At 49.5% G+C, this 23,535-nt stretch overlaps 1 protein-coding gene and 1 pseudogene across 16 annotated transcripts in view; both read right to left on the bottom strand.

Annotated features, from left to right (window-relative positions):
• The window catches only part of FAM120B (family with sequence similarity 120 member B), a 91,098-nt gene that overhangs the window by 7,266 nt on the left and 60,297 nt on the right, over positions 1–23,535 (bottom strand). For 7 of the 16 annotated variants that reach the window (XM_072739602.1, XM_072739580.1, XM_072739613.1 and 4 more), the window contains 4 exons: positions 21,751–21,957; positions 20,546–20,654; positions 18,862–18,954; positions 14,177–14,228 (listed from right to left, as the gene is read on the bottom strand). In XM_072739602.1, coding sequence (XP_072595703.1) covers positions 14,177–14,228; positions 18,862–18,954; positions 20,546–20,654; positions 21,751–21,957 — 461 coding nt within the window. The remainder of the gene's footprint in view (positions 1–14,176; positions 14,229–18,861; positions 18,955–20,545; positions 20,655–21,750; positions 21,958–23,535) is intronic. The other 9 variants (XM_072739555.1, XM_072739566.1, XM_072739539.1 and 6 more) reach the window with 2 other exon arrangements.
• On the bottom strand, positions 2,402–3,093 carry LOC112925201 (phosphatidylethanolamine-binding protein 1 pseudogene; annotated as a pseudogene).

Genomic DNA, 23,535 nt, shown 5'->3' with positions numbered 1-23,535 from the left:
TTCTATTGCTGCTTTTAAAACTCTCCTTATTTTTAACCTTTAACATATTATTTATTGTGTGTTGTAGTGGGCCTCTTTGGATACATTCTATTTGGAACTCTGTGATTCCTGAACCTTGATGTCTGCTTCCTTCCCCAGGTTAGGGCATTTTTCAATTATTTCTTTAACTTCTCTGACCTTTTTTTTTATAAATTTATTTTTTATTGGTGTTCAATTTGCCAACGTATAAAATAACACCCAGTGCTCATCCCATCAAGTGCCCCCCTCAGTGCCCGTCACCCAGTCACCCCCACCCCCCGCCCACCTCTCTACCACCCCTAGTTCGTTTCCCAGAGTTAGGAGTCTCTCATGTTCCATCTCCCTTTCTGATATTTCCCACTCATTTTTTTCTCCTTTCCCTTTTATTCCCTTTCACTATTTTTTATATTCCCCAAATGAATGAGACCATAAAATGTCCTTCTCCGATTGACTTATTTCACTCAGCATAATACCCTCCAGTTCCATCCATGTGGAAGCAAATGGTGGGGATTTGTCGTTTCTAATGACTAATATTCCATTGTACACACAGACCACAGCTTCTTTATCCATTCGTCTTTCGATGGACACTGAGGCTCCTTCCAATAGTTTGGCTATTTTTCTCTGACCCTTTCTTACTGTCTTTCCTTCTAGACTCCTATAATGAAAATATTTGTTTGATGTTGTCCAAAAGATCTTTTAAGCTATCCTCATTTAAAAATTTTCTTTCTGTTCAACTTGGGTGCTTTCCATTTCCCTTATCTTCCAGATTGCTGATCTGTTCTGCATCTTCCAATCTGCAGCCAATTCCCACTAGTATGTTTTTCATTTCAGTTACTGTATTCTTCAACTGTATTTTTTTTTCTATCTCTTGTTGAAGTTCTCACTGAGTTCATCCACTCTTTTGTACAGTCCAGTGAGCATCTTTAAGCCATTACTCTGAACTCTTTATTAGGTATATTGCTTATCTCTTTACATGTGCAACCTACTTATGTCTGTGAATCTAAAATGAATCTCTCATAGAGAACCTATGTCAGATTTTTAAAAAATCTCTTCTGCCAAACTCTTTTGACTAGAGAGTTTAATAAATTTAAAATTCAATAGCATACAGAAACTCTGCTCTGAGGTTTCTCAAAAAATTTAAAATAAAGCTACCTTATGACCCAGCACTACACCACTAGGTGTTTATCCAAAGGATATAAACATAGTGATTTGAAGGGGCACTTGCACCACAATGTTCATAGCAGCAGTGTTCATAATAACCAAACTGTGGAGAAGCCCAGATGTCCATTGACAAACTGAAGGTCCCTGGAGGGGAGAGGGGGGATGGTGGATGGGTTAACTGGGTGATGGGCATTAAGGAGGGCACTTGATGTAATGAGCACTGGGTGTTATATGTAACTGTTGAATCTGAATTTTACCTCTGAAACTAATAATACATTCTATGTTAATTAAATTGAATTTAAATAAAAAAATTTAAAAAGTCCCCAAACTCTGCTCTTAAAAGTCTTCAGCTCCATGCTGACCTGTTACTGAAGTCACAATTTGCATTTTTTATACACTGTATGCCCAATAACATATAATAAAAATGGAATTTTTATGTGTTTGTCTTTCAAATCATGTGGAAAATAAAAGGTGTAATAATAGACCAAAATTGCAATATTGGCTTTGTAAGTACACATGCATTTATCTTGTGTGTCCTTTCATTTCATCCTGAAGGTTACCCTTTAGTACCTCTTGCATGGCAGGTCTTATGGTAATGACTTCCTTTACTTTATGTTTATCAGAGAATGTCCTTATTTCCCCTTCATTTTTTTCATCCACAAGTTTTTATTTTTATTCAACTACAGCAAACAGCAAAACTAACACAACATTCAATTTCAGATTGGCTTTTCTTACACAGATGAAGAGTGACCAAGTTAAGAGGCACAGACTTCAGGATTTCTGACTCCTTCTCACCCAGCCCTGCAGCTCATCTAGAAGGCCAACCTTACCCACAAAGTGACTCCCTATTGCTTTTACCAGTACTGCTTTTTTAAAGGAGGCAGAGCAGGGCACTGACAACGAGACACCCCCCTCTCCTTGCCTGCCTGTAACCAGTCTGAGAGGTACCAGCTCTCTACAGTGGTCTCGGGAAGAGACATAGCCATGAAAACACGATGCACAAGTGCTGTCACATGCACAATTCTGGTCTCAAGCTCACAAGGGCAGAGGCAATTAATCTTTTTTTTTTTTTAAACGGCCCTTAAAGATCCTTTGATGTTCTGCTCTATTACTGCAGATCTAGTCTTTTTACCTGAATTTTTTCTTTAAATTCTTGGTCGCTATTCTTATGTTAACAATTTGATGACCACATCCTAGTACCAAAATATACCCTCAAATGGAGTTCAAATTTGATCAAAACATAAACTGGGGTGTGACCATCTAGGGTTGTAAAGAACAGGCATAAGGAAAAGTCTTATCTCATTATCTCAATAATGCTCAGGCCTCGCCTGTGAGAATGGGTATCAGTTGAGGACACTGCTTGAGACTTCTGGGACAGTCTCTGTCTCCTGGCATTCCCCTTCTGCCCAGATAGCTGCTCAGAGTTTGGGCACAGTCGTCCCATTCAGCCTGATAACACATGCCAGTCACCAGGGACCTGAGCTTGTACTTTTTGCAGAAAGAAGCCATTTTGAATTTGCCATGGTGGTCTCCAGGTCAGTTGCTGAGAATGCACTCTCACGCTTCAGTGACCCATTCTGCTCATAAAGCAACCGTGGGAGGCCCAGGGCCGACATAACTGGAGAGAACTGTGCTGCTGCTGCTATCGTTGACCTTCATGTTGACCACCAGGAAATGAGGCCATTCTCTGTATTTGGGGTCCTGCCTGCTGGGAGCATCCAGATCTGCCGTGACCTGGATCAAGGCCATCCCATGCAACACTGGTGGGCTGGTTCTTAACCTGGGTGGGCAGCAGCACTTTGCCCAGTTCATTGACCTCTGCCCCAGTGTATTTGCTCTGCAGCAGACGCTGTGACTGCTTGTCCATTTCCTGCAGGCTCAAAGGCCCGACCACTTGCTGAGGTCCACCAGCATCGTGGGGCTGAGTTGGGCATTCCCCAGGGCAGTCACAGGAGGCAAGGTACAGGGCTGTAGCACCAACTCTGAGTGATCCACAAACTGTCTCCCTCATTTTTGAAGGACAGTTTGGCCAGATATTGAACTTTCAGTAGGAAGTTTTTTTCTTTCAGCACTTTGAGTGTATCGACCCACTGCCTTCTGGCCTCTGAGGTTTTGGATAATAAGTTTATTGAAGATCTGTTGTATCTCGAGTAACTTCTCTCTTGCTGCTTTCAAGATTCTGTCTTTATCTCTGGCCCTTGATAGTTTGATTATGATGTATTTTGGTGTGGGTTGAATTTATTCTATTTAGTTTGTTGAGCTTCCTGGATTTGTAGGTTCATGTCTCTCATCAAATTTGGCAAGTATTCGGCCATCATTTCCTCATATATTCTTTTTACCTCTATCTTCTCATTCTGAGACTCACAATGCATATGTTGGTTTGCTTGCTGGTACCATGCAAGTCCCTAAAACTCTGTTCACTTTTCTTCATTCACCATTCTTTTTGTTTCTCAGGCTTAATAACTTCAATTGCCCCATCTTCTAGTTCACAGATTCTTTCTCTGCCCACTCAAAGCTGCTTTTGAACCCCTCTAGAAAATATTTCATTTCAGTCATTTTACCTTTCAGCTCCAGAAACCTTTTCAATTTTTATAATCTTTGTATCTCTTGATTTTCTCAGTTTGTTCCTTGTTTTCTTCTGTTTATGTCTTTTTTCAGGTCTCTGAGCATCTTTAAGTCTTATCTATTAAATATGACATCTGGGCTTCCTCAGGGAGTTTCTGTCCTCTTACTTTGTCCCTCTGAATGGGCCATGCTTACATATTTCTTTGTATGCCTTATGATTTTTGTTGTTGCTGCAAACTGGGCATTATAAAAATTGAATCATACTGTTCTACCTCTGGAAATCAGATTCTCCGCATCTCCTAGTGTTTGCTGTTTATTGTTGTCTCTGCTGGAGATCAGCCTGAGGGGAAAGCCTCAGGTCTTCTCACATCTTTTCTGAGCCTCCATCATTCCCTGGCCAAGGATGGTGCTTTATTAAAGTCCCCTGCATATGCAGTTGTTTTTGAAAGTCCTGATTCTTAAGTGTCTGGCTCCCAAAAAAGCAAGAAGTTGGGGGGAGGATGCCCATTCACATGTGCTGCCCCATTCAATGCTATGAAAGACATGTCAACCAGTGGAGGTTGGAACAATAGTGGCCAGACTCTCTGCTTGCATCTCAGCAATCAAAAACAGCAACCACTACACAGAAGCCTGATATTTGGACAAGGTCCTCATTGTTTACCCTGGCTCCAGCAAGGTACCCTCGGAATGTGTGCATGGCTGTCTGCCATGGGGCTGGAGGATGGGCAGCCAAAAATGATGGAAATTAACCACAATTTACCAGCCACACTATCCCCAGGGAACTGCAAGCCTTCAGGCTCCAGACTGTTCCAAAAAGGCTCCTTTAGACAGCTTCTGGCAGTACAATTGTTGTGCAGGTGGAGAGATGGATTTCTAGTGCTTACTATGCCCTATCTACACTGATGACTGCCCTCTCGTTAATTTTTTAATGTAGTACTGTTATTATGCTTTCTAGAAGTGATTTTGATTACCTTAATAAATATTTAGAATAGTGGATTAAATTCCAAGTGGAAATATTTTTGCTTTTTATTTTTCTGTTGTTGATTTCTGGTTATTTTCTTGTGTATAGAAAATATAGCATTGTGATTTCTACTTTTCACTAAATTGGTTGAGGTTTACTTTGGAGCCAAATACATGGTTAGATTTTTGAACTGTCCATTTGTGGAAAATAAGGTAAACAAAATTACATATGCTGCTCTGTATATTTCTATCAGAATAAGCTTGTTAATGGACTTGTTCAAGTATATGTCACTATTTCTGGTCTATTTGATCTGCTCATTTCTGAACAGTCACTATCCCTGGGTCTATTTCTCCTTGCATTTTGCCTAATGACATCAGTGCACAAAGAGTATGACAGATGTTTACATATCTATCATTTATTCATCCAACCATCCACCCACCCATCCATCATCAAATCTACCTTCATCCAGCATATATCCCTATATTTTACACACATATAAACTTATTACTCTAAAAACATCAAGATTTATTTCAATTCTTTCCCCTCTTTATAACAAGATACAAAAACATTTACTTTTTCTTTTTATCTTATTTTAAGCAAAGTTTGCCTTTTCTCTTCTTTTTAACTTATTCCCCAGAACCACTCCTCACTTTCCTTGTGATGATCTGGGATTTTAGTCAATCGTGTTTGCATATTTGCTTTCTTACAGTTAATAACTGTTTAGCAATAACCACATTTTATTAATTTCTTTGTTCAATACTGTTTCTTATAGCCCATGAATTCATGTTTGATGAAGTGCTCCTTTTGCTACAGTATACCTATTTTCTTTTGTAAAGGATCTGCGAGTCAGAATTTTCTGATTCGTGAAAATGTGTTAATTTTTCCTCTTATGCTAGAATGCTAATTTGGCTGACTATAGGTTTCTGGACTCAAAATTATTTTTCTACAAAGGAATGATGTGATTTCTGGAGAGGGTTCTGTGAGGTGGGAGAATGTAGCTGATGCTCAACAGTAAGGGGGGGCTGTTTCTTGGAGCAGTGATGGGGAACTGAGTACAGCTGTGCCTTGTCTCGGGCTGAGAGCATGGCCAGTCTGTCCATATGAGTAGGTGAGAAAATAGATACTACCTCTGTTATTATGGATTTGTCCACTTCTCCTGGTATTTGGTTATGAATCTAGATGGTGCATAGATGCTTGGGGGGAGAACAAATGTGGCTACAGGAATGTACAGAAAGCAAAGCTGTCAGCTGTGAGTATGACGAAGAGGAAGTGCTGGAAGGCTAGTGATAGTGGGGGTATGCAGCACCTGGACAGCAGGAAAGAATGGAAGATGACTAAGCACTTACCGAGGTCAGGGAGCATGAATTTAAGTTGGAACTAGTAAGCTTAACTGTGGGTCTTTCTCTAGCCATATCCCAAATGCATAGGATTGAGTTTAACTTGGGCTTGTGGTTTTACCTCATAAACACAGTAAAATGAGAAAGGCAGAGCAGTCAAGAGTATATACAATGAAGTCACTTTGATAGTGAACATGGAAGATAGTTAAGGGAGGACAAGAAGGGGTATGGGGTCCAATGAAGGACGTTGGACCAATGGACTGGGGGTTCCTGATCAGACCAAAGGATCACCTGGACCTGTACTGAGCTGTGTGGTTGGAGTGTTTGAAACTGAAGTTGTGGAGTGGTTGAGCCACTGGGAATGATAAGGTCAAGGTGGAAGACCACATTGCTGGGACGGCAAGTCAAGGATTTGATATCAGGGAAGGACTATCTACAATCTATTAAAATCACCAAAATTACAAGATTCATGGTGGGAAGAGTGCTAGGGAGCCAGGAGCCAAAATCTTGAAGAATCTGAAGGACAATGGCAGGGTAGGTGGTGGTAGTGTCAGATGACAGGAGATTTAAAGTTTGTAGTTTTAGTATTTTCCCAAAACAGCCAGAGCAATACATTTAGTCTCCTATGCTCTTGTGGAGGCCCCCTCCTTCATGTTCACCTGAATTTGGACAGGCCTTTTTGGCTGCCTTGATGAACAGAATAGGGCAGCAGAGCTCATGAATGACTCATGAAGCTAGGTTACAAAAGGTGACATGGCCTCTGCCTGGGTCTTTAGCTCTTAGGTATCCAATTACCACACCGGAAAGAAGCCCAAACTAGTCCCTGGGGACCAATGGAGAGGCTCACGTGGAGAGAAACTGAGGCCCCAGGCTAAGGCCCCCTCTAGCATAAGCCAGAGATGTGAATGAATAGGACTTTGTAGGACTTCAGGTTTCCCAGCTGGGGCCCAGGCACAGTGGAGCAGAGCCAAGCTTTGAGCATACAAGATGGATGTTTCATTCCACCAAGGCTTGTGATGGTTCACCAGGTAGTGCTGCTTACTACTAGAACAGTCTGGAAGCACAAATGAGGAACACGAAGGTACAGGAGTAACAGCTACATTAAGGGACTGCCAGGTCTGCCAGAGCAAAGTAAACAGCCAGACAAGAGGCTGTTGAAGGCAGAGGGGGCTTCACTGTCCATACATATGCAGCTTCAGAAGTCGCAGTGAGAGGGAGACTATGATGGCAGCAGTGGCCATATTAGGAAGAGTGTGAATTCCAGATATTTTTGTGTGTTTTTTTGTGGTTCCATACATCGTTGTTCCCAACAGACTGTGTCAGGACTTGGGGAAATGGAGAAATCAAGGATGATGCCTAGGTTTCTTTTCTTTTCTTTTCTTTTTTTTAATATTCTATTTCTTTATTCATGAGAGACAGAGAGAGAGGCAGAGACACAGGCAGAGGGAGAAGCAGGCTCCATGCAGGGAGCCCGACGTGGGACTTGATCCCGGGACTCCAGGATCACACCCTGGGCTGAAGGCAGATGCTCAACCACTGAGTCACCCAGGGGTCCCAATGCCTAGGTTTCTATGTGAATAATGATTTCCAAAATGAGGAAGCCAGGAAGAAGGAAATGGTAAAAATACCTGCCATGTATATGAACATCAAAGATTTAATACCCACAAAATGAAAAAAAGGCCAAATCAATATAAAAAATCATCAAAGAAAAATTTGGCCAAGAATATAAATAAGTAGTTATTAACAAAGAGAATTACAAATGGCCAATAAGTATATGAAAAAAAATAAGCTTCACTGATACTCAGAAATGCATACTAAATTTGTATTGTGGTTTTTCTGACCACAGACAGCAAAAATTAAAAGGACCAAAAACCTGCATACACTGAGGAAGTGGATTGGCCGGCTCTCTTGTGCGCAGTGGGAGCTGACCAGTGAGAGGAGCAGAGGAGATGGCGACTCCAGGTTAGAAGGTGACGTGACAACACCCAGCAACTGCACAGCTCTGTCTGCACAAGCAGGCAGTTCCAATCCTATACGTTGTCTATGGAGCCCATCAGGACTTCTGGTTAAAAGAATTCTGGATAAAAAAATTTTCTGAATCTTTGGACCCCTCTCAAATTATTTTTTCCCTTGATTATAAAAACATCTTTTCTAACAAAACAGAAATGCAGGAAATGACCAGTCTTTTTAAATTTCTTCCCCACCTCAAAGATAACCAGTTACTCAGTCTGATGCTTACATATCTGTTTCATACACATCTCAATTCTAGGCTCGCTTTTGTTCCTGTTATTGTTGTTCTTTGACCAGCTTTATTGAGGTATGATTGACAAATAAAAACCTGAATATACTTATATATTTCTTTAAGTTCAACTGCTTTAGATTTCACATACAAGTGGTATCATTCAATATTTGTCTGCATCTGGCTTGTTTCACTTAGCATAGTGTCCTCCAAGACCATCCACATAGTCACAAATGGCAGGACTTCCTTCTTTTTTATGGCTACAATCTGTGTATATGTACCACAATTTATCTGTTCATCTGTTCATGACACTTAGGTTGTTTCCATATTGGCTACTGTGAATAATGCTGCAGTGAACAGCAGCATTTCTTTGAGATACCGATTTCCTTGCCTTTGGATACACATATCAGAAGTAGGCCTGCTGGACCATACAATAGTTCATTTTTAATTTTTTGAGGAACCACTGTTTTCGACAGTGGCTCTATCCATTTACATTCCATCCATGGTGCAGAGAGTGCCCTGTTCTCCACATCTTTACCAATGCTCCTTGTCTCTTGTCTCTTTGATGATGGCCATTCTAACAGGTATGAAGTAATATCTCACTGTGGTTTTGATTTGCATTTCCCTGATGATGAGTAACGTTGAGCATCTTTTCATGCACCTGTTGGCTATCTGTATGCCTTCTTTGGAGAAATGTGTATTCAGTTCCTTTGCCTCTGTTTCAATTGGGTTAAGATTTTTTTTTTTTTTTACTATTGAGTAATAGTTATAATAGTTGAGTTATAATAGTTATAATTGAGTTATAAGTTGAGTTATAATAGCTCCTTATATATTTTAGATATTAACCTCTTATCAGATATATGGTTTACAAATATTTTCTCCTGTTCTATAGATTGCCTTTTCATTTTGTTCAGTGTTTCTCTTCCTATGCAGAAGCTTTTTAAGTTTGATGTAGTCCCACTTATATATTGGTTTTTCTTGCCTATGCTTTTGATGTCATCCAAAAAATTATTTACAAGACCGATGTCAAGGAGGTTATTCCCTATATTTTCTTCCAGGAGTTTTACAATCTTAGGTATTATGTTTATATCTTTAATCCATTTTTGTGTAAGGTAAGGGTCCAATTTCATTCTTATGCATGTGGATGTTCAGTTTCCCAACATCATTTATTGAAGAGACTGTTCCTTTCTCCATTGTGTATTCTTGGAATTCCCGTCGAAGATTAGTTGACCATACATATGAGATTTTATTTCTGGGCTCTCTATTCTGTTCCATTGATCTATGAGTCTATTTTGAGGCAAATGTCACATTATTGTGATTACCTGAGCTTTATAATACAGTTTGAAATCAAGAAATGTGACGCCTTTAGCTTTGTTGTTCTTTCTCAAGATTGTCTTGGCTTTTTGGTGGGATATTCTGTGGTTCTATACAAATCTTAGGATTGTTTGTTTCATTTCTGTGAAAAATGCCATTAAAATTTTAATAGGGATCGTACTGAGTCTGTGGACTGCTTTGGGTAATATGGACATTTTAACAATATTAATTCTTCCAATCTATGAACACAAAATATCTTTCCATTCATTTGTATCTTCAGCTTCTTTCATCAGTTTCGTAGTTTTCATTAGATGGCTCTTTCACCTCTTTGGTTAAATTTATTTCTAAAAATTTTATTTGTTTTAAGGCTACTATAATTCTTTTCTTAATTTCTCTTTTGAAAAAAAATAATTTCTCTTTTGGATAGTCTGTTGTTAGTGTATAGAAATGCAACAGATTTTTTTATATCAATCTTGTATCTTACAACTTTACTGAATTAATTTAATAGTCTCAACAATTTTTTGATGGAGTCTAGGATTTTCTATATAGATGACATCATCAAACAGATCTAACTGCCTCCTTTTCAATTTGGATGCCTTTTATTTCTTTTTCTTGCCTAATTGTTCTGGATAGAATTTCCAGTACTAGGCTGCACAGAAGCAGTGAGAGTGGACATCTTTTTATTTTGGCGTTGTTTTTAAGATTTGTTTATCTAATCATGAGAGACATAGGGAGAGAGGTGCAGAGACACAGGCAGAGGGAGAAGCAGGCTTCTCCTGCAGGGAGCCCAATGTGGGACTCGATCCCAGGACCCCGGGATCATGCCCTGGGCCAAAGGCAGACACTCAACCACTGACCCATCCAGGCGTCCTGAGAATGGACATCTTGCTCTTGTCCCTGATCTTAGAGAAAGAGCTTTCAACATTTCACCACTGTATACGATGCTAGTTATGGGTTGGTCATATGCAGCCTTTGTTGAGATACACTCTCTTTACACTTACTTTGTTGAGAGCTTTTACATGAAAGGATGAAAAAGTTTGTAAACCTATAAAGAAAACAATACAGCTGAAGGCAGAAGTAGACAGCAGTATGACAATAGCCCATTAGAGGAATCTAATACCCCACTTTCAACAATGGGTGTATCAACCAAACAGCAAATTAATAAAAACAGATTGAACTTGAATTGCACTTTAGACCAGATGGACCTGACACACATCTGTAACAAGAGAAAAATACACACTCTTCTCAAGCATACAAGAATATTCCTCAGGATAGATCATACATTAGTCTATAAAAACAAGTCTTAAAAATTTAACAAGATTGAGAGTTAGAGTGAACCCTGGGTGGTTCAGTTGGTTAAGTGTCCAACTCTTGATTTTGACCCAGGTCATGATCTCAGGGTTGACATGGAGCCCCACGTTGGGCTCTGCACTGGGTGTGGAACCTGCTTAAGATTCACTCTCTCTCTTTCCCTCTGACCATCCCCCCTCCAATTTAACAAGATTGAAATCATGTCAGGTATAGTTTCTGATCACAATGGTGTGAAACCAGAAACCAGTAAGAGGGAGACAAGTGGAAAATTCACAAATCTATAGAAATTGAACAACACATTTGTGAACAACCAAGAGGTCAAGGAAGAAATCAAAAGATACCTTGATACAGACAAAAACAGAATACAACCTACAAAAACTAATGGGATGCAAAAATAATATGTTGCAACCAAAGCAGTTCTAAGAGAGATGTTTATAACAGTAAATGCCTATGTTAGAAAAAAGAAACATCTCAAATAAACAACCTAACTTTACACCTCAAAGAACTAGAAAAAGAACATACTAAGCCCAAAGATAGCAGAAAGAAGGAAATAACAAAGCTTAAAAGAAAAATAAAAAATGAGACAAGAATGACAATAAAAAAAGATAAATGAAACTAAACTGATTTTTGAAAAGATATACAAAATTGACAAACCTTTAGAGACTGCCCAAAAGAAAAAGACAGATGGCTCAAATCAAACAAAGCAGAAGAAATTAAAACTGATACTACAGAAGCGACTCCTATAGACACTTACATGCCAACAACTGGACAACCTAAGAGAAATGGACAAATTCCCAGAGAAGTACAACCTACCAAGACTGAATAAATATGAGACAGATAATCTGAACAGATCAATCAATGAGAAAGGAGATTGAATCAGTAATGAAAAACCTTCCAACAAATGAAAATCCAGGACCAGATGGTTTCACTAGAGAATTCTACCAAACATTTAAAAAAGAATTAATGCCAATCCTCAAACTCTTCCAAAAAAACCGAACTAGAAGGAACACTTCCAAACTCATTTTATGAGGCCAGCATACGCTGACATCAAAACCAGTCAAGGACACTCTAAGAAAACTACAGGCCAAACACCCTGATGAACAATGATGCAAAAACGACAAAATACTACCAAACCAAATTCAACAGAACATTAAAAGGATCATACAGCACAATCAGTGGTATTATCCCTCGGAAGCAAGGATGGTTCAGCGTATGCAAGTCAATCAACATGACACACATGTTAACAGAATGAAAGATAAAAAAAATCACACGACCATATCAATCGATGCAGAAATGGCATTTGACAAAATTCAACATCCTTTTTCTTCCCAAAGATCCCACCATATTACATCGTGAAGTGTCCTCCAAATAAAGAAATGTGAAATTATATTTAATTATGAGTGTTAAATATAGTTTTATTTTCATTTTTAAATTAATTCATGGACATTTTATCATAAGACTAGGCTGCAGGGTAACTAAGTCACATGACAACAAGATCACAGGAACTTCCTGCACTGGCCTTCTCCAAACATGAGAGAGACCGTACAAACCCAATGACGTGCTGAAGCTTGCTAATGACCACAAACACTTTACTGACAACTTAGAGTTCAGATATTATAAAGGGGGAACACAGTTTTCATGGGGGTCTACTCTTTTAGTCTAAGGGATGAGAAATTTATTTCAAAGTTATAAAAATAAGCAGTAAAGAAATGAAATTTCTAGAAGCAACCGTGGTCTCAAATGACCAGAAACGAAAGGAAGAAAATGTTGATATTCAGACAGGAAACTCCGTAAGTGGAATGAGACAAATGTATTTCTAACGATGGGAAATCAGGTTGAGGTCCTACAAGACTCACAGGGGGAAGGAACGAGATACGCAAATGTCCTTCAGAAGGACTCGTAGGAAGTGGTGAGGATGTTTCACACGTAAAACCTGCAAGCAGAGCAGCTGGAGACCGTATCCCTGTTTTGGCAAATACTAGATGGGATTCTAAGGTCAGACAAAGCCAGGCGCTCTGCACACTCGAGCTGTCAGGGTACTTCATCAAACGTGGTGTACGCCCTGGACTGCGAATACGCTCAGGGCTCGTTTGGTTTTTACAGACAGCAACAACGGGCGTGTCTTCCGGGCACACGTGCGAGCCTCTGAGCGTGCGCGGAGCCTCCAGAGCCAGGGCGTGTGGTGCGAACAGGCCGCTAACGCAGGGTCTGCCTTCTACCCTCTAAATATAGATTTCTTTCCACGGTCAATACCCCAGAAGTTGAGCTCAGTACAATTACAATTCTTGAAATTTCAATTGTCTAAGAATTCTTCCAAGAGCTTGGATGTATCCAGAACATTTTTTAAAGACAAGAGCCGTTCAGTGCTCAGAGCAACAAAGGAACCGCCCGTTAGTGGCATCATAAACTGAGCTTCCTGCCACTGAGCTACGGCCTCTGCCCTGCACGCCCCTGCAGGCCGGCCTGAGGCTGTCTGTGGGCTGGGACCCAGACCTGCCTCTCACGCTCTGTTGTCAGGAGCTCGGAGCGGGAGCTCGGCGAAAGTAAAACGGAAAGGAAGGTCGGGCAGGAGCAGCCTGTGGGCCACACGCCTCGAGGACTCCCAGGCAGGGCCAGGCCCCCACGCAGAGCTGGCTCTCCCGCCAGGAAGGCCACAAGAAGGCTGTTACCTCTTTTTCTGTTTGTAACTAGAAACAATTCTTGGACTATCATACAGCCACGGGGCACCACGTCTGCAATCCTTACAGTCTTTGCAATCCAGTGTTAAGTTTTTTTCAAAAGCAGGAGGTAGTAAGATTCCAACTCACAGAAGAAAAACCAACCGTCCCTCATAAACACAGATGAAGAGATTAGGGGGAAGATGCTTACAAGCGTTCGGGGCACAGAATCAAGGACAACCTCTGAAAATAAGTCAACAGAGCGTTCTATATGGTATGAGGGAGAAGTCACCAGAAAGGATGTTCTTCTTTTTCACGAGAGGCGAGGTCTGGACCTCACAGGGACGAGGCTGCAATGCTGCTCTGGGTGCCTCGCTCCTAAGGGGCGTACGGGGCGGTCAGGCTGGACTGCGCACCTCCTGCTCTCCACGCTTGCTCTGAAGGAGGCAAACTCGCCTGCACACCAAGTGAGCCGGGCCCCGTGCCAGGAGTCAACATCTGAATTCTTTTAAAGTTTAGCAACTGATATGAAAGGTTTATGTTATAAAGACAGATGCTCTACTTCCATGTTCGATAAAGCCGATTTATTCTGAGGACAGAGGTGTGCACTTACCCAGAGGAGGAGGAGTATCTTCTCCAGGGGTCAGGCTCATACTGTCTACTTCCTGCACCAAACACATGAAAACCAAAACTAAGTTAATCATGTTTCTTTAACACTCGAACAGAAAACACTGCACTTTCTCGTGTAAAACGACACGCTGAGTTGTATTTGGGGGCAGTGCTGTATTTTCTTTTCCGCTGTGGCCACTGCCACAGAGTCTGTTGCACAATTATTTCCATTAGAGTAGGAAGCAATTAATTATGAGGTGGCTCTTCCGGTACGAGGAAGCAGCGTCCAAACTGCTGCTCCGACGCCAGTGCAACCCCACCAGGTGCCCAGTGTCTGCTGCCAGTGCAGACGGCTCCCGAGGGCGCCCCCCACCCCACTCCGTGTGGCTCCTCCACAGCTCAGGGCAGAGCGCCCGTCCCAGGGCCCTGGCCACACGTCACCTTCCGCCACCAGGAGTGTCGGGAAGAGCCCGAAGGGAGCCAGCCCGCCAGGAAACAAGGAAACAAGGCGGTGGTGGCTTCACATTCCCAGGGTAACACTTTTCCTACAAGGCTTCCCAGGCCCTGCGGGAGGTGGGAGGCGGGAGGCAGGAGGAGGGCAGGGGCTCTGGCCAGCGCTGGGAGGAGGAGCCGGTCACAGCAAGGCCACCATGGGGTTTGCAGCCCCACCGTGTTATCACAGATGATCAGAGACACTTTTACAACAGCCCGGCCTCATCAGGGTTACACCAACAGTGGAAATCTGAAGAAATCACAAGCAAATGCGATTTGCTACTGCCTGTGGAATTTAACACATCACTTCTCACCAACAGCGAGGAAGAGGTTAAAGTGCTCTCACTTCAGCTGCTTTGAAGTCCCCGCCCTCCCCGCCACTGCCGGGAGGCCAGGAGGTCTCACCTCTGCTCCAGGGGTCCCCTCCCAACTCCCAGGCCAGGAAGCAAATGCTTCACAGAGTGGGGGCCTCGGGCTCTCCCAGCCAGCCGGGCCCCTGCTCCCCCGTCCCCCTCCTCCCCTCACAGGGTTCAGCACACTCATTCTGAGGCAGTTGTAGTTTTACTTAAGAGTCTTGTCTGCCCAACAGGATCAGAATATCACACGAGCTCAGCTGATAAAGCAGCAGAAGCAGCAGGGTGCGAGAGGGTGGACTTCATTTTAAAAGAAGTTTTACTGTGGGTAAAATGCTACCAAATAGCATCACATGCTGCAGAGAAATTGCCCTGAAAGAGGAGTCAATGGACGCGGCAAACGTCATTGTTGCCTTATTTTAAGAAATTGTCACAGTCATCACAGCCTCTGGCGTCGAGGCGAGACCCTCCACCAGCAAGACAGTTACAACTCGCTGAAAGCTCATATGCTGCTTAGCACTTGTTTAAGCAATAAAAATATTACAACTAAGGTAAAAAAAAAAAAAAGAAAGAAAGAAAGAAAGAAAGAAAGAAAAGAGTCTTGTCTGTCAACTGCGCCCAGGAAGTCCTGACAACGTTCTCTCCAGACGACTTATGTGTCTCTAAAAAGTACCAAAAGGCAGGTCAAAGGCAGACACCCCCCCAGCAAACAGTCCGTGGCTGAGTAGAGACGCCGTCGTTCTCTCAGTGCTGAGACCGAGGAAGTGACCACCTGACCTAACCAGTGCCCCGTCCAATAAAGGACGTTTTATGTGTGTGAACACGCATCTACCCAGAACCATCTGGAATCGCAAACACCCTGGTACCACCAGTGCAATTCCTGTGGACGTTTCTCCACGTGAGCTAAGACACGCTGTCCTCGCTCAACTACCTTCCTGCCAGAGACCCGATCTCTCACACCTCATGCCCGGACTCTTCTTTTTTTAGTTTTTGAGCACAGGAGGGGACGTTACGTCAGCTCAGGTGGGCGACACAGTGGCTCAGCAGGCTGGCGTGTTCTGCTGTGCCCGCCGCGGCGCCCCGGGGCCCCAGTGACTGTGCTCCCGAAGCATCCCCGTCCCCAGGTTCTCCAGTCTGCTACTGGCTCAGGCCTCACTCGACCACCTCACCTTCGACCTGAGGCCTCCCAGGGCACGGTTTCAGCCCCAGCCCACCACCATCCCCTGGCTTCCGTGTGACCACCTGGTCCCAGCCCTGAGCAGGGATTCCCTGCAAACCCCGGCCCCCGCGAAGCAGCCTCAGGCTCTGGCTGCTGCGTCTGGTTCCCTGGTTTCTACAGAACCAGAACAGAAGCGGTACAACGTGCTCGTCTGGGCCTAGCACCCGGTCGGACAAACATCCCTGAGCCTTCCAAACGTTCCCTGAAGTTCAGGAGGGTCACCTGCGTGGGGGATGCCGGGAGGGGGGAGCCCCATCTGCGTGGCGTTCACGTCGGCACCCCGGAGGCCGTGGGATCTGCTCGGGTCCTAAGGGGGGGAACCCGGGGCAGCAGGCTCCCTCCCTCCCTCCCTCCCTCCGTCCAGGGAAGAGGACAATCGTGAAGACGCCCTCCAACAACTACTGCTCTGAGCGGCTTGACTTCAGGGGCCCAGGAGGGCCACTCACCCGGCTTCCTGCAACCACACGCCTTGCTGCCCGGGCTGGATGCTGAGGACACGGCAGGGAGCACCGCGCAAGGAGCGTCTGCACGGACGCCGCTCATCGGAGGGCAGCCTGGGAGCGCGCACACGTGGGGGCTGCATGTCATATGGCACACGTCACTGCCACGGGCCGGGGGTGAGTGTGCTCACGTCGCCGCAGACACACGGTCACTCTGCACCTGTGCCCAGCCTTTGCCTGCAGCCCCGTTGCCCTGACTTGGTGCTGTTGCATCTTCCCTGACTTCCTGGAGACAAGCCAGGACGGAGGCCACGTGGGGGGGACATGGAGCAGGGACAGGTGGCTCTGGGGACGCCTGGCAGCCCAAGCCGCCCGAACATGCCCAGCACACCTCCGTTCGCCCCGCTCTCCCACGATAGGAGGGGCCGGGCCGGCTCCGTGAGCCTGCCTGGGACAGGACGGACCAACAGGGCCGCGCCCCCAGTCTGCTCCAAACCCGCCAGGCACTTACGCTCATGCTCCACGCAGTCTTGTGCCTGAATTCAAACCCTGTCACTATTGCAGAGAGGAGCCTAGCGCTAAGGAGGGCAGGCTCGGGCCCCGGGGGGCAGTCTGGTGACCAAGGGACGTCTGTCCAGGAAGGACCTGGAGCCAACCCCAGGGCTCTGAGCAGTGCTGCGCGACCCTGGAGCGCCTGCCCTCCGCCGCCTGCCCAACTCCCTTCCTGTGAGCCTCCCTCCTCAGGCCTCGGCCTACATGCCCCGTTTCAGAAAGACCCTCTGGATCCCTCTGTGAAGACTGCAGGGTGTGTGGGAGCGGGGTAGGGGTGGGGGGATGCTCAGGCTCCGTGCGGGAGGAAGGCTCCTGCCCCTCCCCACACAGCTCTACGCAGAGGTGCACAGTCCCCACAGGCAGGACCCCACAGCGCGGAGCCCCCAGGCCAGAGCTGTACCCGCTGCACGGACGGACCCCCAGGGCTCAGCGGGCTGCTGTCCACGAGGGTCAGCACCAAGCAGGCCGAACGCCAAGGCAGCCCGAGCACCCCCCATGTGGACGCGAGCCCATGGCAGTGGCGTCACGGTCGGAGTCTAGGCAACCTGACGAGCCCTCGTGTTCCCGGGGGCCCCTGTCTGCAGGTCAGCTCAATCGACTGCAGCACCTTCTAAACTAAAAGCAACCTCAAACATGCCTGACACAGAGACAGCATCCCCGAGGGCACTCACGCTGCGCTGGCAGCCACACCCGGTAGTCTGGGTGGGGTCCCGCACGGCTGTCCCGGAGGAGGTGGGGGGAGCGTGGGGCGCTGCTGCCCTCACTGGGCCGACTATCTCAGAGCCCCAGGTGTCAGTGGGCGGCAGGACGGGCGAGGTGGACTCTGCAGGTCCCACCAGGGCAAAAGCACAGCAGCTGTGACCCTTACTCGACTTCTCTGTCCCCAGGCATGAGCGTTTCAGGGGTGCCCAGCATGAGCTTTGGTCTACCCTGAGCTAACGGCAGACCCCCGAATTCTGCCAGAAGAAGAGGCACCCCCGGAGACAGTCTCCGATTCCCCTGAGCGGCCTCGCGAGGGCAGAGGTGCAGGGCCCGCTGCACAGCAGGCGGGAGACGCGCAGACGAGGACGGGAGGGTCCACTTTGGAGCTCGCGAGAAGCCACCTTCAGTGAAGTCTGTTGCAAGGATACAACCGTACGCCTCAGGTAATACAGAAGTCCCCACAGCTACGCTTTGAACACCCTAAGGAACTCTGAACCTAAATACCAGTGAGGTGTTCCTGTGTATTTAAAATGTAAATCGCTGCGTATGAAACTCCGCCTCACACACGGAAACCAGACACCTGTGCTACCCAGGCAGCAAGCCAAGGACGCGTTTTACTTCCTCGATCACCCAGGAGAGTCTCATTTATAAACCAGAACGTAGAAGACGTCACAATGCGCTGGAAAGACGCGTGTGCCCGAAAGGTCACAAGAGCCCTGCTCTGAGATGATAAAGAACAGAGTCCTGACGCATAAACCAGGCGGCAGGAGCAGAGGGACAGCAGCACCGGGCTTGGAGATTGCTGGTCTCCTTCACGAAGCAACCACGTGGGAGTATCAGGATGTTCAGTGTTTGTTTACGTGTCAAGGTGACCCGCCGCCCCAGCAGCAGCCCACCGCCAGCCCCCCAGGAGCACCCCGCAGCCTCTTACCTGGTCCCGAGTCCCTCCAGTGCTGTCCTGGGTCTGCCCGGCTGCAGCCAGAGCTTGTCCTGTGGGAGCCAGATCCCTGCCTCCCCCAGCGGCCTGTGGGGACACGTCGGCATGTTAGGAGGCGACCACAGGCCTCGCCCCAGGTGACATGTGATCTCTCAGAGCAGCGAGGTGGCACCAGGTCCGCGCTTCTCAAAATTCTGGTCCTTAAAGCACAGGGGAAACCCTTGAAAAATGTGGACTGAGGGGCCCCAGCTGGGATGGGGGAGGTGGCCGTGTGCATTTGAGCATGTCCTCCAGGAGACCCCGTCCCCCAGGACACCCCATGTAGGCGACAGACCAGCAGACTGGCCGACACTGGGCCAGAGCTAAGGCGCTTTAGGAGATCACCCCAAAGCAGGGCCCTTGGCTGGTCGTCGGTTCATCACCAGCAGTGCTCAGGCTCTGGGCAGGCAGGGGGTCCCAGGGGCCCAGGGGGTCAGGTAGGGGTCCCAGGGGCTCAGGGGGCAGGGGGTGCAAGGGGCTCTGGGCAGGCAGGGTGTCCCAGGGGCTCAGGGGGCAGGGGGTCCCAGGGGCTCCAGGTAGGTGGCGGGTCCCGGGGCTCGGCCTCCCCGCACTGTCCACACACCCGACCACCCAGCGTTCCCGAGCTCCGACACCTCCTACCACAGGCCGCGAGCAGAACGCTGCACATCTGAGCTGCAAGGTCCCCAGTCCTGACCCTGCACAGCTGGCAGGACAAAGGGAACGGGCTGACAAGTGGGCAGGACAAGGGGGGTCTGTGACTCCCGGGAAACGGAAGGAAGCCCCTCTCTGACCCCACAGTCTCCTTCCAGCACCTGGTGGTGACCTCGTGACCCGGCAGCCCTCAGAACGAGCCCCCGCAGGCGGCCCAGGGCAGGAACCAGGAGGGTTCTCTCTCTCCCAGGGAGGAGGGGCTGCGGGTGACGGGCACAGGCCCTAAGGGAGGGGGACGTGAAAGAACGTGAAAGAACTGGACTCCTCAGCATGCGGACGGACCCTGCCAGCTTCTCTGCCGCTGGTGGGTGAGACATGCTGCTGCCCACACAGGCCGGCGGCGCAGCCGAGGGAGCTGGCAGCACAGCTCCCCGTCCCTGCTGCGGGGGCTCAGGTGACCCGTCGGGGACACTTCTCTGGAGGTGACCGCAGCTGCCTGAAGCCCCCACGCTGGCTGCTCTACCTTAAGGAGCAACGTGCGTGAAATGAGAACAGAAGCACTTCCGAGCTCAACTACTAGGCTCCCGCACACGGCGGTGGGGCAGGCCTGGGCCACCAGGGTACACGGCCCACGGGAGCCCCGCCCCACGGGAGACGGTCACCTGGGAGCCCCGGCCCATGGGAGTCCCGGCCCACGGCGGCCCCTTCCCGAGGATGAAAGCCCAGAAACACCGGGAGCGCCCCTCCTGCCCACGCCTGCGGCGTCTGTGGCCTCCGTGGCCCAAGGCCGGTCCCAGCGGCCTCCACCGGCTTCCATGGGGCTACGCGCATCCGGGACAGGGCAGCTCCCTGCGGCCGCAGTGGCTCATGGTGCAGGGCCCGGCCCGCTCAGCCCTCTGCGGCCTCTCCCACGGTCGGGGTCGGGGACGGGGACCGCACCTCCACCTACCGCCCACCTGCGGGCCGAGCGCCTCCTGCCCCCGCGCCTGCGCCCCGCGGTGCCCACCTGGCTGGTGCGAGCGCCAGTGCTGCCGGCTCACAATGCGCCTGTTCTCCTTTGCGCACGCCTTGCACACGACCGACTTGAGTGCGTGGAACCTGGTGAGCCGGGACCTCTGCAAGCAGAGCGGACACATGAGCAGCGCGGGCCGCGGGGACCATGGAGCCCCAGCCACACACGGCCTCTGCGTCCCGCCCCGGCCCTTCCCTGGGTTCAGCGCTCGCCCCAAAAGGGCACGGTTCCCTGGTGACGCCCGGGCCACCACAGCCCTTCCTGGGCGTGACCCCTCGGGAGAAGCAGCGGCGGGCGAGGGACGGCCTGCCTCGGTGCAAGCTCACGGCTGACACGTGGCCCCACCGGCCTCACCCCTTTCAAGCCACACCTGCGAACCCGCGGTTACCTTGCACGTGGCCGTGACTGAGACATGGGACCACCGCATGGGGTGTGCGCCGCTGACCCTTTACCATTCCATGCCCGGGCACGAGCGCCACCTGAGCACCACCCTCCCTCGTGACCCTGCAGCCACCTGCACACGGCACCAGCCGCTCCTGAACCCCCGGGACACCCCGGGATGTGCTGGGCCAAGGAGCAGGGATCGCGGCACGCCTCCCAAGGTTTGCATCCGATGTGACGCTCCTGTGCTCTGCCCCCACCTGGTGGGTACCCTCGGGCCACAGGGTCTCCCGCACACCTGCAGCTGTCCCCACACGCTCCCAGAGCCGGGCGCAAGCCCCCGGAGACCTCCCAGGGTCACGACAGCAGCCACGGCCCCTGCAGACCGGAGCCTGCAGGGAGTATTGTCAAGTAAAACCGGCCGTGACTCCTACTGAGTTGGCCTGACGTCTGCCAAGGCAGCTCTGGGGCCGCAGTCCCCTCGGTTCGAGAACGGTGGAGAGGGCCGGGGGGACCGGATGGCGCTCCTCGCCATCGCTCAGCAGCTGGGCACTCGAGCCGGGTGGCAGGACTTGGGGGACGCTAGGAGATATGCTAGGCCTCCCCGTCCGTGCCTCTGCCTCCCTGCAGGTACTGCAGCCCTCCCTCGGAACTGCGGTGACCTCAGCCACGTCGCCAGCCGTCAGCGTTAACTGTGCTAAATTCCAAAGCCTGGGGACACGTGCGCCCTGCGCTGCGACAGCCAGCCCCACGCGTGGCCGCGGGCTCTGGGCACCTCAAACCCCTGGTTCCCGAGCAGGAAAATGCTGTGCACTCACGTTGTGCTCCACGAGAGCCTCTGCCGCGTACCCCTTCTCCGACTGCAGGTACTTCTGATGAAAGAGCTTCCCGTCGAATACGTTCCAGGGCATGAAGTCACTCGTCCTCCAGGGGAAGCCGCACGCGCTGTTGACCAGGACCAGGGTGGTGAGGCCGCGCACCAGCAGGGAGCCCAGCTGCACCGCTCGGGAGTCAATGTAGTCGAGCTGCGGGGCGCAGACGGAGAACGGGGAGTCACACACGTGGAGACGTGCACCCTGCGCCTCGGCGCTGTGCCCAGCAGCCCCTGGGAGCCCCGCGGGTCACGGGAGCAGCACGTGCACACCCCGACACCCGCCAGGCCTGTGGACACACACGGCCCCCGAGCCACTGTCACAGCAGGTCAGCGCGGCACGGCCAGGGCAAGCCGCAAGGGCACGTGCTGCGGGTGTGTGCACCTCCGAAAACCTAACAGCGCAGCAGAGGAAGAGGATCCAAGGTGCCATCGGAGACCCTGGTGGGTCACACTGCGTTCTACAAAACCACGCTCAGCCGTTCAATTACAAGCACTAATCCCTCGGAGGGCTGCTGAACGGATGATTTTCTATGAATTAAGGTCGTACGGATGTAGAATAGTTCTTGTCAAACACACACTCCCGCTGTGCCGTGGTGAGTGCCGGCGGCCGCTCGCGCTCCCAGGGTCCTCGCCGCCGACGGCACACGCGGACTCGTACCCAGCAAGGGGCCACAGGCCTGGGTCAACGAGGTCAGCCGCCGTGCGTCCGTGTCTGGCTGACCCGGGCTGCTCAGATACACCGTGGCTACCCGGACGTCACTGTGCGTCCAGTACAGGTCACAGCCAACCTAAACCGTGACCAAAGTCACGGACGTCCTACCCCCTCACAGGTCACCGAAGGGAAACTGATCATTGTCTGAAGAAAGTTTCCATGAACTGCGATTACCCCAGAGTTAACCTAAGGTTTAACCAAAGTGTAAAACCACAACTTTTTAAACTGTCCTAAAAAGAGTGAGCACGGAGGGGTCTGGTCACGGCGGACGTGCCAGGCCCTGTGCTCAGCAGGCGCCTCCAGCGGGGGCAGCGACGGGGGACAGGCTGCCGCCCCGCGTCCAGGGCACACGCCATGGGGCCGTCGAGGACCACGCTGCCCCTGCCAGGAGCCAGGAGCTGTGAGTGGCAGCAGAGTTTAACTGAACCGCAATCAAACACTCAGTTTGTCAGATGCCCTGGGCACACGGCACCGAGCAGCCCCCTCTCCTGCCCCACTGTGGGCCGGCGCCCTGGCTCCCGGGCCCAGGGACGGCTCAGTCAGACCAGCCAGTGGGACAGGGGCCCTGACACGGAAGGGGCGGCTTTCCTCCCCGCGCCCGGGCGTCCGATGGCGTCAGCTCTTGCTCGTGTCGGTGTTCGTCCTCCTGGACCTGCCTTACAGTAAGTCATGAACGAGGTGCCAGGGCCCCACGTGCCAACTATGCAACCAGCGGCCCCCGCCGGCCTCCCTCGGAAGGCAAGCACCACCCAGGCCCCCACACTCTCCAGGCCGGGGAGCCCCCCAGGACACCGCCGGCTCTGGCTCCTGCGGGTGACGCCGCGGGTGAGGCTGCTCGTGCCCCGAGCGCTGCCCGTCCCCAGGGCCGCCGTGCAGGCTGCGCAGGCAATGCTGGGATCCCGTGCACGGCTTGGGGGACTCCGGGCACCTTTACACGGGGAGTCTGCTCAAGTTAGGTCCTTTCAGAGATCTTCTGCCTGTCAATGTGGAGATTTTGTACGACTTATTTTTCGCTAT

This window comes from Vulpes vulpes, chromosome 1, assembly GCF_048418805.1.
Source record: "Vulpes vulpes isolate BD-2025 chromosome 1, VulVul3, whole genome shotgun sequence".
NCBI classification, from domain to species: Eukaryota; Metazoa; Chordata; class Mammalia; order Carnivora; family Canidae; genus Vulpes; species Vulpes vulpes.
Note: the sequence above shows the minus strand (reverse complement) of the source record. Positions and strands in the feature narration are given on the sequence as shown.